Source organism: Stegostoma tigrinum, chromosome 6 (assembly GCF_030684315.1).
Source record: "Stegostoma tigrinum isolate sSteTig4 chromosome 6, sSteTig4.hap1, whole genome shotgun sequence".
Taxonomy (NCBI): Eukaryota; Metazoa; Chordata; class Chondrichthyes; order Orectolobiformes; family Stegostomatidae; genus Stegostoma; species Stegostoma tigrinum.
The window spans coordinates 22070572-22088769 of NC_081359.1; the positions used below are offsets into that span (position 1 = coordinate 22070572).

General features: G+C 42.5%; 1 protein-coding gene across 12 annotated transcripts in view; it reads right to left on the reverse strand.

The window, feature by feature from the left end:
- Positions 1–17844, reverse strand: part of LOC125453357 (protocadherin-9) — a 701801-nt gene extending 683957 nt beyond the window's left edge. For 4 of the 12 annotated variants that reach the window (XM_048532820.2, XM_059646482.1, XM_048532816.2 and 1 more), the window contains exon 1: positions 13905–17842. In XM_048532820.2, the coding sequence (XP_048388777.1) occupies positions 13905–16916 (3012 nt within the window). In that variant the 5' untranslated portion in view covers positions 16917–17842. Of the gene's footprint in view, positions 1–9401; positions 10598–13904 lie in introns of those variants that run through there. The other 8 variants (XM_048532814.2, XM_048532813.2, XM_048532812.2 and 5 more) reach the window with 4 other exon arrangements.
- Positions 17845–18198: the final 354 nt, after the last annotated feature.

Consider the following 18198-nt stretch of genomic DNA (forward strand, 5'->3'; position numbering starts at 1 on the left):
CTGCTTACTTTCAAAATCAGAGAACTCCAACCTCTTCAATCCTGGAATTCAATCTATAGAAATCAGCATTGTGGTGTTCTTTAATGTCAGAGTCTCAACACAAATGGCATGCAGTCAGAGATAATGGGAACTGCAGATGCTGGAGAATCCAAGATAACAAAATGTGAGGCTGGATGAACACAGCAGGCCAAGCAGCATCTTAGGAGCACAAAAGCTGACGTTTCGGGCCTAGACCCTTCAATCGAAAAGGCATGCAGTCAGTCTAGGGAACTGTACAGAATTAGCTTGATATCTTTCTTCTTCTAAGATAATAACTTGTGCATTTTGTTTATGCTGCTACATAAATTATTTGAGCCAGGATGGAAATGTATTTCATGCATGCTGTACTGGTGCCCAATTGCTTTAGATTGCAGTGCTTTTAATTTTTCCTATTAATTGAAAATGTTTTCTTTTTCATTTTACCACGTACCCAGTCATGACCAAGCTACTTCTTTATTGGTCAGATAACTTATACCCCATGACTGCATTATACTAAGCTCTCCTTTGTGTTTGAGAGAGAGCGTTCTTGCTATGAACTGGTGCATTATTCAACAGTCAAGTTGAAAATCTAGAAACATTTGCAGATTGAGGGTAGCAGAGATAAATCAAACATTGGAGTTGTAATTTAACTTGGGGTTGAGTCAGAGTCCAGAGAAGTGTTATAGAGTTCTAGAGTTACTCAGGTGTACAGCACAGAAACACACCCTTCAGTACAACTTCTCCACGCCGAACAGAAACCCCTAATTACTCTAGTCCCTTTTTCCAGAATTTAGCCCATATCTCTCTAAACCCTTCCTATTCTTATATCTTCCAGAAGCCTCTAAATTGTAATTGTTCCAGCTTCCATCATATCCTCTGACATCTTGTTCTATACACGCACCACCCTCGGTATGAAAAAGTTGCCCCTTAGGTCCCTATTAAATCTTTCTCCCTCACCTTAAACCTATGCATTATAGTCTTGGACTCCTTACTCTAGGGAAAAGACTTTGGCTATTCACTTTATCCATGGCCCTTACAACCTTATAAGCTTCTATAACTTCACCCCTCAGCCTCTGATGCTCCAGGAAAATAACCCCAGCCCATTCAGCCTCTCCCTGTAGCTCAAACCCTCCAATGCTGGCAACACTTTGTAAATCCTGTCTGAACCCTGCCAACAGCATATACATCAGCTTCTTTAAAAACGAGAACACACCAACTGCTGAGTCAGAATGTAACCTACTCCTCACCCTGACGTGGTTCCAACACATCTGGCAGGATAAAACAATGAATCATTTGAATTTCTGAATCATTGTAGTGATGATTTTATGAGAAATGCAGGGAAAAATAAACACTAAAACTTATGTGGAACTATTGACAATACTGATTGACATTCACGGTCCTGAGCCAAAGAGGCAATTCCTCTTTCACTTTCAAACCTCAAGTTTGAACATCTCCACTTCTTCCAAACCTTACTCTGTTTGTCCACCTTTTACCTAAATTCTCACTGCTCTGGAACCAGGGATGTTCCTTAATCCCCTTTGATTCCAACTTCTTTCTCACAACAGCAAATCTATGAGAGATGTCACTGCTGCCATAGTCTTCATGTCATTTCAACCTTCAAGCTGCTAAACCAATTAGTTAAATACTATGTTCTCCTTTCTCTCGAAGTTTCATTGTTGTTTTTTTTCAATGAAAGATAATACACCAATGTAATGAGTTCTCATTTGAGGACAAGCAGTCTGTGAGTGCGCTATCCACATCACTCATACAATGGTCATGCTATTCGTCAGAGCAATTACTGATCTGGTGGCATTTATAGATTTGAGAACAGTAATGGGCAGAAAATCAGCTCCAAAACACTTGCATTCATGTAGCATTTTTCACAACCTCAGGGTGTTCAAAGATCTTGACAACAAAGTAACTTTGAACTGTAGTCATGAGGCCAGAATCAACCTATTTCTTTTCAGTGGTGGAATGCAAAATGTTCAGAAGGAAAAGGGAAGAAAGAGCTTGCATTTACACAGTGACTTTCGTGACCTCAGGCTGAAACAAATCAGTTCACAGCGATAGAAGTACTTTTGATGAGCAGACACTGGTACAACATAGGAACACATGGGAGTCAGTCTGGAAGTCTGATACTTTAGATTTGATGAGTGGATATCAACTGTGGCTCAACTGGCAGCACTCTCATTGGGTGTTAAATTCCCAGGCCAGTTTACAGAACACCATATTTGGGTTGCCATTCAACCAGCACACAGCCACTTACAGCTAGAAAGACAAGGGTAACAGATAGATTGAAATACCACCACTTCCAAATTCCCCTCAAAGCCACTCACTACCCTAACTTGGAAAAATATCACTGTTCCTTCAGTGTTGTTAGGTCAAAATTCTGAAATTCTCTCCCTTACAGCATTTTGAACCTACCTACAATACATGGACTACAGCAATTCAAGAAGACATCTCACAATCACCTTCATAAGTGCAACGAGAGACAGGCAATAAATGCTGACCTAGTCAGCAACATCCACGTCCCACAGATGAAATTTTTAAAAATCAAGTACAATATCAAGGGAGTGTTTCACCTTCAGAGGTGAAACTTTTGGATCAGATGTTAAACTGAGATGCTAATCCCAACCCTCCCCATTTGATGCGTAACATTCCTTGATGTTGTTTGACAAAGAGCTAAGGAAGTCTCCTGGTGTCCTGGCCAATATTTATCTCTCAAATTACATCATTAGTATAGATTTAACTGATCATAATTACACTGTTGTTTGTGGGAGTTTGCAGTATACCAATTGGCTGCTATATTTCCAAGATTGCAACTGTGACGACACTTCAAAAATATTGAATTCGCAGTAAAGCATTTTGGGAAGCTCTGAAGTCATGAAAGGTGCTCAATCATTACCAAATGTAATTCAGAAAGGAGAACAGATGAACGTGAAGGAAACATCATCAAAATTACAAACCAAAAACTGAAATCATACTAACCGGAAAAGGGAAAAAGAGACAAAGGCACTTTTGATATAAGATAATAAAATGTGAGGCTGGATGAACACAGCAGGCCAAGCAGCATCCCAGGAGCACAAAAGCTGACGTTTCGGGCCTAGGCCCTTCACCTCTCTGATGAAGGGTCTAGGCCCGAAACGTCAGCTTTTGTGCTCCTGGGATGCTGCTTGGCCTGCTGTGTTCATCCAGCCTCACATTTTATTATCTTGGAATCTCCAGCATCTGCAGTTCCCATTATCTCAAAGGCACTTTTGACATTGTTTTTCAAGGAGGTGAATTCAATGGGGACTTCGCTGCCCTTCAGCCACAATTTGCATGGAAGGAGCAATGGAATAATGAGAAGAATGAAGAGAAACTCGGGAGAAATTCACCTAAATGCCTAGTTTTACATTGTAAGGTCAAGATTACAGTAATAAATTTTCTAGCAGGAATATTAAAATGTTCATATTTATTTCAGCAGCATATGATTCAGAATCACACAATTATTACAATGCAGAAGGAGACCATTTGGTCCATTGTGCCTGCAGCAGCTCTTCAAACAAGTATCACTAGCTAGTGCCAATTTCCTCCATACCATTGCACACTATTTCTATCAAAATAATCATTCAATGCCCTCTTTAACATCTCAATTACATGTGCCTCCACTACATTCCCAGGCAGTGCATTCCGTACCATACCTAGTCACTGAGTGATTTTTTTTCTCTCACATCACCCTTATTCTTCTTGCACATCATTTTAAATCTATGCCCTCTCCTTCTTTTTCTTTCTAGTAGTGGGAACAATGTCTCCTTGCCTACACTATCCAGCCCGCTCATGATTTTGAAAACCTCAATCTAGTCTCCTCTCAGCCTAAGGCGAACAGCCCCAACTTCTTCAATCTATCTTCATAACTGAAGTTTCTCATTCCTGGAAGTATTTTTGTAAATTCCTCTGCACACTCTTCAATGTATTTCCATCTTTCCTATAATGTGGCATGCACAACTGTTCACAATACTATACTAAGGTCTAACAAGTTCATCATCATCTCCTTGCTCTTGTCCTCTGTGATAAAGCTGAGGACGCCCTATGCTCTATTAACTGCCTTCCTTACATGCGCTGTGACTTTCAACGATATGTGCGCACATAAGCACCCATGTCCTCTGCTCCTGTGCTTTCTTTAGAATCTTTAGAGGACGTTGTTCAATGTTGTTCTCACAAAATGCTTCCCTCACATTTCTCCAAATGAACCTCATAATGCTCATTTGCATTAGTTTTCCTCACTCTGGATTGTTGCATGTCATTCTCCACGACCATCCTCAAATTTATGATACAATGATCTCCTAAATATTGCCCCACTGACACTTGATCCATTTGGCCTATCTCATTTCCAAGCATTAGGTGCAGCAGTACATAGTATCTCGTTGGACCGCAAGCATATTGCTGTAGGAAATTCATCTCAATGTAGGAACACATCCAATTTTAAATTTGTCATTCCTGTGTTCAAATCTCTCAACAGACCTCATTCTATCCTATCATAGAGTCTTTCTCAATCTATGCAACCTACCAAATTTTATGTATTCCTCCAATTCTGACCTATCATTCATTCCTGGTTTGCTTCCATTAGCAGTAATGCCTTTAGCTGTCTTTACACTAAGCTCAAGAATTTCACCCCTAAACCTGCCTGTCCTCTTTTAGGAGATAATGGGAACTGCAGATGCTGGAGAATCCAAGATAACAAAGTGTGGAGCTGGATGAACACAGCAGGCCAAGCAGCTGGATGAACACAGCAGACCCTTCAGCAGATGAAGGGGCCAGGCCCAAAACGTCAGCTTTTGTGCTCCTGAGATGCTGCTTGGCCTGCTGTGTTCATCCAGCTCCACACTTTGTAATCTTGTACTCTTTTAGGACATGCTTTGATCACGGCTAACAGTTCAATGCAGTCCTGAGGGCCCACTGTACTGTTACAGGTATTGATTTCTGAATGAGTTGTTAAAATGAAGCTATATCTGCTATTTTGGGTGGCCATAAAAGTTATACAATACAATATTTCAAAAAGAGCAGGGAATTTAGTCCTGGTGTCCTAGCAAATATTTGTCCCTCATTCACCATTACGAAAGAAGATTAGCTGGACATTAGAGATAACAAGGTGTAGAGCTGGATGAACAGAGCAGGCCAAGCAGCATCAGATTTTTTTCTGAAGAAGGGTCTCAACCTGAAGCATCAGCTTTCCTGCTCCTCTGATGCTGCCTGGCCTGCTGTGTTCATCCAGCTCTGTACCTTGTTATCCCAGATTCTCCAGCATCAGCAGTTCCTACTATCTCATTATCTGGACATTGTTAGTTTACTGTCTGTGGGAGCTTGCCAAGTGCAAATTCACTGCTGAATTTTTGACATTATAAAACAGTGGTTTCACTTCAAAAACTAATCATTGGCTCTAATGAACTCCAGTGGTCCTGAAAAGCATTATCAGAATGTAAGTCTTCCTATCTTTAAAATCTACCTTTTTGATCAAGTTTTAGGTTCTTGCCTCAATAACCCATCACTGATGATAATGTTCCTGTGAAGTTTCATTGGACATTCTACTGGAGTAAGAGACACTACATTAATGCAATCTATTGTTGATATTTACCCAAATTCATTGCATATGACTTTAATGTGGTGTGTTTTAATTCAATACACATGATTTACACTGCATATCACTCATTGCATGCAGTTTACAGGATGCATTTTAATTCAATGCACATGGTTTTCACCATGCGTTTTAATTCACTACATGTAGTTACAATACGTATGTTAATTAAGGGCACTCCATTTACAACAGGCATTTTAATTCACTACACGCAGTTTTACACCATGCGTTCAATTTACAACACAGTTTACACTGTCGTTTAATGCAGCACAGTTGAAAATCTGGCAATAAACCGAATTAGCAGCTGTCACACAAACGGGCTATCAGAGACACCCAAATGATAAATTCTGTCAGGGTTACATGTACGTCTGGAACCAGTCAAGTGAACTGAAGTGGTGTTAACAAATTCCTGGACTTAAAAGAGGGCAGACTGTGACATATTGCTTGTGCTGGTTGGTTAATAAAAGCATACTAAAACTGGTTAGTGAGAGACGCTAAGCTAATGAATGAAGAGGTGTTGCATAGGAGATGTGATAAGCTGTTACTGTCTGCATGATACAAAACTCCCATCACCCTCACACTGGGCCAAACGTCTGGTCAGTCAGTATCTGTGCTTTGCTGTTCATCTTAGGAGAGGTAGATTAGCTGCTGCACCGTGACATAACTGAACTCCAACGGGCATGCTCCAACTGAGCACCAAATTACTACAAGGTGGACAAAGGTCTGCAGGCATCTTTGAGCCAAGATGTTAAGCCCCACTTTCAGTTATATCTTTTCCTTTGTAATCACTGTTCCTTCACGATCTATCAACAGCCAAGCAGACCTCTGAAATCAGGGCCAGCTTTGCCTTGTGCTTCTGTCATATTCCCAAATGTATCATCTGAAGGGCTTGTGTAGATTAAGTTGTTTATACTTGCCACATAAAAGTTAAATAAAAACCACCAAAGAAGACGTATCCTCTTACAATCTCATCTCTTCAACCAATTCTTGGCGATATAATAAAAATCAGAAATGAAACAGTTTTCTATTAATGTAATCTAATTAATGAAAATAGATTTTACATTCTATCTTCTAGGAAACAGAGAAAAAAAAGTATTTAGAATGATTCAGACAAGATATTACACAATATAAGCTCACATTGTAATGAGATGCTGATCTATTTTTAACGATGACAACCCTGTAGGCTGTCCATAGAGAGGTGATGGAACCACTTAGTCTAAGATCAAGTATCCCATTCAGTTTTCAGTTTCCCCAAAGAATTGTATACCTCAGTTATTCCTGTTTTGGGTCAAGGAGACAGATAAACATGGTTGTATCGTTAAACCATAAAGACAGATGAATTACAAAATAATAGCTTGTTGAAGCTGGATTTACCAAGGATCAAAAATATCAAATCTGTAACTAAAGTAGCTGGAGTGAAACAGCTGTCAAGTTCTGGATTTCTCTTCCTAAGCCTCTCTACCTCTCTGCCACCTTTATCATAAATCTGAGTTGAAGCAGTAGATTTTAAGGAACATCTTAAAAATGCACTGCCATCCTCATATTTCCTGATCATTGTCAAATTTTGATTGATACTGTGTCAGTGAAGCACCTTCGTACTACATGTAATAGTATGTAATACATGTTGTTGCTGGAAAGAATCATAGAAGCTCTACAGTGCGGAAGCAGGCCATTCAGCCCAAGGAGTCTTCACCAACAAATTGAACAGCATCCCACCCATACCCATCCCCCACCTCTATCCCTGTGACCTATCCTACAGATCCCTAGACACAATGGGAAATTTAGCACGGCCAATCCACCTAACCTGCACATCATTCACCTGTGAGAGGAAACCAGAGCATCCAGATGAAACCTACACAGACACAGAGAGAACGTGCAAACTCCCTACAGTCACCTGAGGATGGAATCAAACCTGGGTTCCTGGCGCTGTTAAGCAGCAGTGGTAACGACTGAGTCACCATTAGCTAATGAAAAGTCAAATATTGGTTTTTAGGATGGTACCAGGACACCGTGCTGCTTTGGGAGGCCAGGTCTGAAAACTAATCTGAAGCCAGAAGGAACAGCAGCATGTCTCCCATCTCTAGGTCATCTCCAGTAACTGCAATCACACTCACCATATTCCACTTTCCACCTCCAGCAATTCCATTGTCCACCCTCTCTGCCACCCAACAAAGATGGAAAACATACTACAGATTAGATTAAGAATTATTTTCGTATAGTGTATTGATGTATTATACTAAAGAAGCCTATTGACAATACTGATGTATAGGTTTAGAGCAATTACAGCTCGCAATTCCCACAGTTACTGCTTGTCAAACATTTAGGTTCTTTTTCATTTGGTTGCAACGGTGACAATGTACAACATTAATGGGATAGCTGGCATTCGGTTAATGCTCAAAGATGAATAATTACTTTGTCAATATTTTGTTTTAATCAGGATTATCCTTAGAAAGCAATCAAAAATAGTCAATTTGCATAATGTTGTTATAAATCCCAGCTCATTCAGCAAATCAACCTAACCAAGGAGAGCAAAAATCATAATAAAACGATTGAGTTTGCATTAATATCAGAGACGCAAATGATCAGCCCTTAAGTCTCCAGCTGTCTGCAAGTAAATGTGTTGAATGTTTTTAAAAATTTGATTTGCAAAACCTCTGCGCTACTTGTTCAATATTATAAGTAGCATACTGCCTTGCTCCAATTAGCACATGATTAGATGTGACATTAGCACGGTAAGAGAAAAGAAACTGGGGATTAATTGGACAGCTCTCCCAAAGAAACATTGCAGACACAATGGGCCAAAAAGCATACTCCTGTGCTGTATTACTTTGTGAGTCAATGTGTCTTGCTTGGATTGCAAACACTAAATAGAAACAAAATGTAGGTTGGCAGCTTTGAATTCAGTGCTTCTGTGGGGGTAGCAACACTTCAGATGTGGTTAAAATCATTTCTAATTTGCTAATTTTATGGCCAGCAATAAAAATGGAGAGAAAAAGAAATCATATGTGGGCCCTCAACAGACCAATGTGCTCCATCTTTCTTTACTGTTCTGTGAAAATCAGCGACACTCCCTACCCATTAAGTTTTATTACTAGTATTCAGCAATTCCCACATGCCATTGGCATGACAGATGCAGTTCCATAAAATTAGATCCCAACGATCCCAAATGAATATAATTTCCATTGTGTTTATACAACTCCTTCAACAGCAGTTGGCTCTGATGCTTTCTCTTCTAACATGACAGTAAGTGCATTGCACTCAAATCAGGTCAATCTTTTCTTTGTTCATTTTTGCTTAGACAAAAAGTTAACGTCATCCTTTTTAGGGAATATGAAAACTTGTGATATGTGCCTGCAATCTAGTAAAGTGACCAGATCAAAATGCAAAGCAATGGTGTGGCACAGAATGGACCAATGAATAGGACATTCTTGAATTTCCTCATCTACTAAACATCTTAAGGATTAGCAAGACTCAACACAAAGACTTAGAGGGTCTCAGCAACTATGGCAAGACGGGCAAGAATGCGTACTGCATGAAAATGTACAGAAAAAAAAAATGTCACTGATAAACAATAATTAGAAATGAACAGAAAGAAAGGTTTAGTGTGTTTTAACAGGATAAAATGAATAAACAGCAACAAAAACGCAAAATACACAAACTGTAATTTAAACAATGGCATAAAATGAATTTAATGATCAGGCTATACTTTATTTAGTACAGAAATCTGCAACCACAATATGTGCATACAGTTTTAAATATAATAATGGTAAAAACAGCAATAAAATAAATACAAGTGTATAATAATCAGATATATTTAAATATACATTGTGATTCAAACCAAAGTCTGTGAATACTGCATAATAGTATTTATAGATTCACCCTTTCCAACACTGACATGACTATCTGACCCTTCTCAGTGAGTCCCAAAAGACCAGTGTCTTCAGATGCTGTAAAATGTGCGGTGCCTGGTTACTGATAAGCTCTCTGTAAAATCTTTCCAGCCACTCAGTGTGACACAGCTTAAAACAGAAAAACTGGCTTAGAATACCCAAGAGCCAGGATTGGCAGCGAGTTTCAGTTTTCCCTGCTCAAGCAGGACTGAGAAGAAGCTGCTTAGATCGTCTCCTTGGGTACGTTCCTGCTGAGTTCCACTAATCCTTTCAACCCTCCCACAATCCTAGGGTTCTCTTATGGACAGAATCACTGATTAATATGATCTAGAGGACTCCCTAGCTCTCTGAAGAGCAGATTTTAAAAAGGATATTCACTCTTCCTTGGCTTTATTTTATCAAGAACAGCCGTTGAACACACGCCCACAACGTTTCAGCAAAAGCTGCATTTGCAAATAAAACTTTTGGCAAAACCATTGGGTAATTTTACACCAGCATATTCATAAACACATCCAACTGCATAATGGAGTTGTATATTTCGACTATTCACCAAGCAAGTTACTATATTCACCAAGGCCATGGCTATATTGATTCAGTTCTGCATTGACGCTAGAGGTGCTGCATTTTCAAGAGAAACATCTTGGCAGAAGAATGAAGTGATTTCAGTTCCCACATCATTTTTCCTGACAGAGGACCAGGGGTATTGATTTAAACAGAGTAGGTATCAATTTATTGTCTCAAGGACGTCCCCTATAATGACACGTCCCAATTAACCATGTCCCATAATCTTAAATGTGAGCAGCTGTTCCCTTTACCACATTCACTGGATAAATCTCTGTTTAGAGAGGCAGCATTCCAATTGCAGATGAAGCCAAGGCATGTACACTATGTTTACAGATATCTTTTCAACATACTGGTCATGAATTTCTCCGACAATTTAACTGTGTACTTGGTGAATTTCAAGTTGGGCAAGCGTCGGATGAGAGCCATCTTAACCCCTTTCAGAACAGACTTTTGCTCAGTTTTAACCATAATAAGTTTCCATCTCATACTTTTGGGAATACTGTGCGGAATTCTGCAAAAGAATAGAGCCCAATATTACTCTAATTATAGATTACTTAGAAATAACTTGTCATTACACAAAAAAGCAGCCCTCACCTGATCTTGACTTTTGCCTTAATTTTAAGTTAAAAGAAGCAATTCAGCTCTGATCTATTGGATCATTCGCTACCTGTTGTATGTGCCCGATTTAACTGCTGTATGAATGCTACCCTTCCCAAATAAGGGCTACAGTGTTAATGCTTTGCGAATACAAAATCTTAATTCCTAACTTACATCACAAAGCTGTACGACTGCAAGTGGCACATTAATGCAGCTGCCTTACCAAGAAAGAATGGCTGAAGGTAATTCTGTCGCGGCTACATAAAATTCCCTTGAAATAATAGTGAAATTGGTTATTGCAGCATTGCTAAAAAGCTTTATTCAATCCACCCTCTTACTCCTACAGATATATTCTTGCTGTTTTACCTCTGATCGTAGCCATCAGTGGTGTCGCATTCTCTCACTCCATTTTGGTAGCTTGGCACCAAATGATATTGGAAAATGTTGCATTAGCTGATGGAACATAAGTCCATCTCAGCATGCACTCCATGCAGATGAAATAATCTTAAAGGAGAACATCACTACTCCTAGTGCAGATGAAGCAGATGTAATTTTCCCAATTAAGCTAACTTAAAATTAATGACACCTCACATTTAAATGAATTTACTTCATGTGCCTCTTAATTCATTGAAGACCACTGACTTACAACGTATCTTAGTCTATGGTTTTGTTGGCTAAAATATACTGCTCATATGGGTCATCCTAGCAAAGATCAGCCTGCGACTGTAAAAGCTCTTTAGGTTGGTTTGTGTTTCATTTGCTCAGTTTGTGGCAATAATCCGTGTTGCCTTTTTTGTACATTCACTGGCCAAGCTGAGAGCTTTGACAGTCACATTCACAAAACTGATCCCTTAAATGCGCAGAACTGTCAAATTTAACATTCACCTTTAAGTACTCAAACTGTAGAAATCAAAACTGAATGCATTTTGAAAGATTCCAACGTATAATCTACCATTTTAAAATTACCTAATTCAAATGATCTAATAATTCTATTTTCTTTAAATACAGACTCTACACCGAAACAATGTTTAGTTCAAATATATCAATGATTTGATCTTGAAAATAGTCACAGTTATCTGAATCATCAGACGTGCGCTGCCTTATCTTCCCAAAAACGTAACATGCCCTAAAAAGGAGTTATAACTTCCAAGAAATTGTACGAATGACAAGTCCTGATATCTAGACTGTGCCATTAACAATGCTATAAACCTCAAAATAGTCAAACAGCCCTGGTTGTAGCTGTAATAACATATGCACATTTCACCCATCTCCCAATATGTCCAATGTAAATAACAATATGTGTATTATTAACATGCATCTCTTTGGAAATAGACACATTGGCCAGATTTTTAAAAAAAGATACAGTTTAGGGCTATGAAGGGAATCCCATTTTCTGTTTAAGTTTTCTTTGTGACTGATATAGAAGGCAGTTAATAATATAATTAAAGCTTTCTTTTTGGAAACTTGCATCCTGTTTGGCTTCATCTGCCACTGTGCATCACATCTTTGCAAACAAATCTCATTTTGTAAAGCATATCTTTTGTCAAACCATTATTTCTATTTTTGTTTGAGAGTTTGACATACGTCTTATTTCAAAGTAATGCTCACCACACACTGAGTCAGGGAGCAGACAGCACTGCAACGTCCTAACACACAGTGGTATGGGGTTAACTATTTCACAGACCATAAAATATCTTCAAAAAACAAACACATTACAATTTCATTTTGGTTATGTTGAACAAATTAGTTTCTCCTGTTACAAATGTTCCAACTACCTACATTTATCTTTGTAAAATGCTACAGAAACATGTGCTATCTACTCAAAAATCTTTTGACAATCAAAATGCTTCACCTCAGTAGCGGAACTGAAAATCTCTGCACTGACTTTCACTTTGTAGTTCAAACACCTGTCTTTTGTGAATTCAAGCTCTGAGTTTCTACCAAGGGAAGAAAGGTAAACGGTTCAATGAATTTTTTTGCTTCACGGCTATGTTGTAGGAGAAAAGAGTCTGATATGTATAGATGCATTTTGTACATTAATACAGACTCTCACTCACTCTCCTTGCCTGATCACAGCCTAGCTATTTTCTCTTAAATGCTATGTTTATGGACTGTACACTACACAACGGAAACTGAACATTTAATATAAATGTTTTGGCTGTACACAATAAAGATATTCAGTATGACAGGGCCAAATTGTATCAATATTTACGACTTGGATGATCATTGACATAAGGTAATAGCATTATATTGGACCACAATCAGACCTTGAATATATTGTGCATTCTATTCTTGCATTTTCAATCGATTTTGAAAATCAATTGTTAATTTTTTCCCAATCTTGCTTACTTCACATAACACGGCTGTAGATGAAATAACACATAGCAAGGCACAAAGAAACAGCAGTGCATGGGGTTCCTTATGTGATCAAAGCATCTCTATAACTACAAATAAACTAACTGTACTGGCAAACTCTATGCTTTATAGTACAGCCTGTCAATAGCCAATCATGAAACATGGTACAGTGCCACAAACGCTGATGTGAAATAATTCATAAAAGATTCAAAGTACTCCTAAAGAGTAGTTTAACCATTTCTTTTCACTCAATTTACAGTAACTGACAAAACAATTAGATACGGTTCTCTAATTGAGAAGCACGTATCTGCAATGCTTCACTTGCACTCGGTTATTGTTTCTTCTGTGTTAGTACATATGTTTCAAAGTTCATCACTAAACAAAACTACAGGTGTACTAATGTTTATCTGCAGATAATCATCAAACTACAACTATCCAGTGCTTTCCAGTATAATCATTACTAAGCAACAGCTTTTCTTCCTTGCACCTTCCCCCAATATCTAGACTGTAGTTGGCATCTTGCCACTTGCGAGCAGAAAGTGTTCCAGTGCCATCTACAGGCCATGCCTTGTTTCCCTAATTTTAGACGCAATCAAGTAATTTGAAATCGGCTTAATTTAAATCTTCATTAGTGAGAAATTAATAGGCCTACACAAACAAATATTCGGCATGATAAAATAATAAACTTTGTTGGTTTTCTAACCACTTTGTAGTTTGGGTGCTTGTGATAATTCTTTTCAGGTAAGTTTAATTTGCAATGGAATGATTTCTACAAATTTCTGCAGGTCACTGCTGTGCTTTGCCTTGTACTGGGAAAAAATAAAATTAGAGGCGGTACTGATAGACTAGTAAAAGCTTTCAGTTACCTGTCGGGTGTGCAATGGGCCCTTTGTCTTGAAGCCTCCTTGGGAGCTACACTCTGAGGCACTGAAGTGGTCTGAACTAGTGGAAGAGCGCTTCGACAGGGTGTCACAACCCCCAACGAAGGTGTTGTCCAAAGGGAGCTCCTGAATCACGTGATGCTTTTTCGCAGAAATAGGGGTGTCTGGCTTCAGATGAAAAGAGGGCTGCGGAGAGCCAGATTTGTAATGCCTCGCTAGGTCTGGGCTGTTGGGCTTAAATGTAGTTGGTGGTGTGCTGCCCCAGTCAAATCGCCCTATCGTTTGCTCCTCCAGCTCAGCTGGAAGGGTAATGGTTCCATTGATGGGCTCATGGGCAGGGTCATCAGGTTTGGATTCCTCAATAGTGACAAAGTTTAGGAGGGAACTCTTTGGGGATTTTCTTTTCTTCCTTTTCTTCTTTTTGTTCTGCTTGCACTCCTGATTGGGAGACATCCATTCAGCACCCTGCTTGTTCCTTTGTGTAGTCTTGAACCTTGAGGACTGCCGGCACCGCACCAATATTGTAACAAAGATGACCACAATCACTACCATGGCTCCAGCCACTATGGCAATCATTATGGTAAGATAATCCTCATTTTGCCAGGGCTGGGTGCCATCTCCAATGTTCTTATCTAGTGGAGTCTCCATTGTCCTCCGTATTAACTCATAGACGTAACTAGCATTGTTTACCGTATCATTTACATACAAGTAGACAAGCACAAGTGTGTGCAAGGGTTTTGGATAACCTAAATCGCTGATGTTCACGACCAGACGGTGCAAGCCCTGGTCTACGGTAGTCGGTTTCTCCTCCAAGGTAATATTACCCGTCACAGGGTCAATTCGAAACAAACCCTTGTTATTTCCACTGACAATGCTGTATTTGAGCTCTGCATTCATACCTGTATCAACGTCCACAGCAAACACTTCTGCCACCACGGAACCAGGTATAGCAGACAGGGGCACTAATTTGAATGAAGAGTTGGAGGGTGGGTAGATTACAACGGGACTGTTATCATTGACATCTATGACATTGATAGTGACTTTAGCAATGGAAGTGCGGACTGGTCTCCCCCTGTCCACAGCTTTAACTTCGAATGTGTAGGAGCTTTGCTGTTCTCTGTCGAATGATACGTTGGACCTTATCACACCACTCAGTGGGTCCAGAATAAAATTTGCATTGTCACCCACAACAGAAGCCATCACCTCTGCATTGGCCCCTGCATCCAGGTCAGTGACAGTAATCACTCCCACGGTGCTGTACTTTGGCAGGTTCTCGGACACAAAGAACTGGAAGTGGTTGTGAGTGAATTTGGGGTTATTGTCATTCTCATCCAGCACGGTGACGATCACGGCCGCTTGACTCTGTAGCGGAGGGTTACCGCTGTCCCTGGCAGTCACGGTGAAAATGTAACGCTCCTGTTCCTCCCGGTCGAAGACCCGGGAGGCGGTCAGGACGCCCGTCTTGCGGTCCAGGTCGAAAAACGAGGCGTTGGGCCCCAGCTGGTAGACGATCTCTGCGTTCTTGCCGCTGTCGTCGTCCGTGGCACTAACGGTGGTCAGGTAGAGGCCACGGTGGTTGTTCTCGGGCACTGCCAGCTCGATTACGGGCTGGCTGAAGACCGGGGGGTTGTCATTCTCGTCCTCCAGCTTCACCCTCACCAGGGCGCTCTGGTTGAGGCTGGGTTTGCCCGCGTCTGATGCCACTATCCTGAAGGAGTACTGGTTGGTGCTCTCGTAGTCCAGGAAGGAGGAGGTTTCCAGCAGGTACTGGTTGTCATACACAGCTTTGAGGTGGAAGGGCACCTCCTTCTCAATGTAGCACACCACCTTGCCATTGACATCCGTGTCCCTGTCGGAGACGGTGATGAGGGCGATTTTGGTGTTGACCGGGTCTTTCTCCGAGAGGTGCACAGAGCCATTGACCGGGCTGATGATGTAGCGGATGTCAATCCCGGGCGGGTTGTCGTTCACATCGGTGACATTGACGGTGACGGTGGCTCGGGCGGGGCTGGAGCTTCCGTCGGTCGCCAGCACGGTCATCTTGTGCAGCGAGACGTCCTCCCGGTCGAGCGGCCGCTGCACGGTGATGAGCCCGAGGCTCGGGTCCAGGGCGAAGTAGCGGCGGACGGCGGCGGGGGTCTGCGGGCTGAACAGGTAGCGGAGCTCGGCGTTGGAGCCCACGTCGGCGTCGGTGGCGTGGAGCTGGATGACCGAGGTGCCGAGGGGCGAGTCCTCGGGCAACTGCACCTCGAGCTGGCTCTCCCGGAACACCGGGCGGTTGTCGTTCACGTCGCTGACGGTGACCTGCAGGATGGCGGTGCTGGATTTCGGGGGTTCCCCGCCGTCTTGCACTTTGATCTTCATCACGTAGGTGTCCTTCTGCTCCCGGTCCAAGCCCCGTTGGACGATGAGCTGCGGCCACTTCTCGCCCTCGGGGCTCTCCACCACGTCCAAGCCCAGGACGCTCTGCCCGTCTAACAGCTGGTAGCGCTGCACGCCGTTGGCGCCGGTGTCCGGGTCGCTGGCCGACGGGATGGGGAAGCGGCTGTTGGGCAGCGTGTTCTCCGGGATGGAGATGTTGATGACCGGCGACGGGAACATGGGCGCGTTGTCGTTCACGTCCCGCACCACCAGCTTCACCTTGACCAGCCTGAAGTAGTCGTTGGGCAGGATCACCACCTCGATCTCGAACGAGCACTCGCTCGACCCCGACTCCCCGGCGCACAGCCTCTCCCGGTCGACCCGCTGCGAGCCGGTGTAGATGTCCCCGGTGCCGCTGGAGACCCGCAGCAGCGGCACCTCGCCCGCCTTGGACACCAGGCGGTAGATGAGGTCGGCGCCGCCGGCCGAGATGTTCAGGTCCCGCGGGATGCTGCCGATCAGGATGTTCTCCGGCAGCTCCTCCTGGATGGTGTAGACCAGCTCCTGCGCCAGGGTACAGTCCACCGTCAGGCAGGCGACCAGAGCGAAGAGGAGGTAGAAATCCCGCACGTCCATCACTGCACCAGCAAGAAACAAGGGATACCACTTCCCAAGCTTTGGTCACACAACCCAGACTTCAACCTGCACTACTCTCCTCAATAACAATTCCTTTTTTTAAAAAAAAGCAGCCCTGTATCTCTCTAGCGTTGCTGGAAAACCAGCACAAAATTGAACACTATTGAACATCCATCGATGTTGCAAGTTTCTTGGCTTGTTTTTTCTTGTATTTCTGCACAGAGAGAGGGAAGAGCAGGCAGCGACGGTTTATTTTTCCTTTGATTCTTCTTCTTTCCCCTCCTCCCCCCCAAAAAAACCCCACCACCTTGTTCTATCTCTCTGCCCTTCGCCTGCTCGGTGCAATATTTACAATGCACGGCGCACAAAACTGCCGGAGGATGCATTCAGTTCCCGGGCAGCCGAATCAGCCTGCAGCTTCTCCTTGGTACGGTTCAACCGCGTGAAAATCATCATCGTTTTATACATGAGGAAGGGGAGGGGGGGTGGGCTGTCGGTGGTGGGAGAAGCGTAATCTCAGCAACCGAGCCGGCTGTAGTTTGCAGTTATCCCACTATTGCGACAGTTTGCACGGCGAGAGAAGTTGCAAGGATACAGCAGACCGTGCACGGAATTGCAGGAGCTCCGCATTTTTTTTTGTTTTCTCACCCCCCCTTCTCCGTTTTAAATCCAGTTTTCTTTAAATGCTGGTCCTTCCTCTGCACCAACTGCCATTCCACGTTTTTTTTTGGGGGGGAGGAAGATGCAACGAACTTAAAACAAAACCAAACGACGGAGCTGTAACGAGATGCAGCGGGCAACACGAGTTTGAATCACCTGTTCTGTCCTCCGTTCCCTATATCCTCCGTTCCTTTTCTCACACACATACATACACACACATCCGCGTCTCTCTACTGAATCTTCTCCCTAACTCTTGATCAGCCCAAGTGAGTATAGTCCTCCAGGTCCCGCCCCCGGCTCCTGCGCCTATTCGCTGCCCGTTGCCTGCCGCTGTTGGGGAGGACGGGGTGCCAGCCCATTGGCTCCGGGAGCCGTCCATCATCCCCCTTAGCCTTGAAAGTTGTGCAGAATTCCTGATCAGCTGCAAGGCTGACGTCACCGACCGACAGCAAGTGACTGGTGAGGGGCAGGATTTTATCCCAGGCTCAGACAGACACACGCACGCACACACACACTCAACATTGACTAACCCGCTCCCAGCCTCTCCCTTAGTGAATGTGGATTAAGCGCACACCAATCAATTCACCTGAACACATGCCCCTCAACACACACACAACGTCCC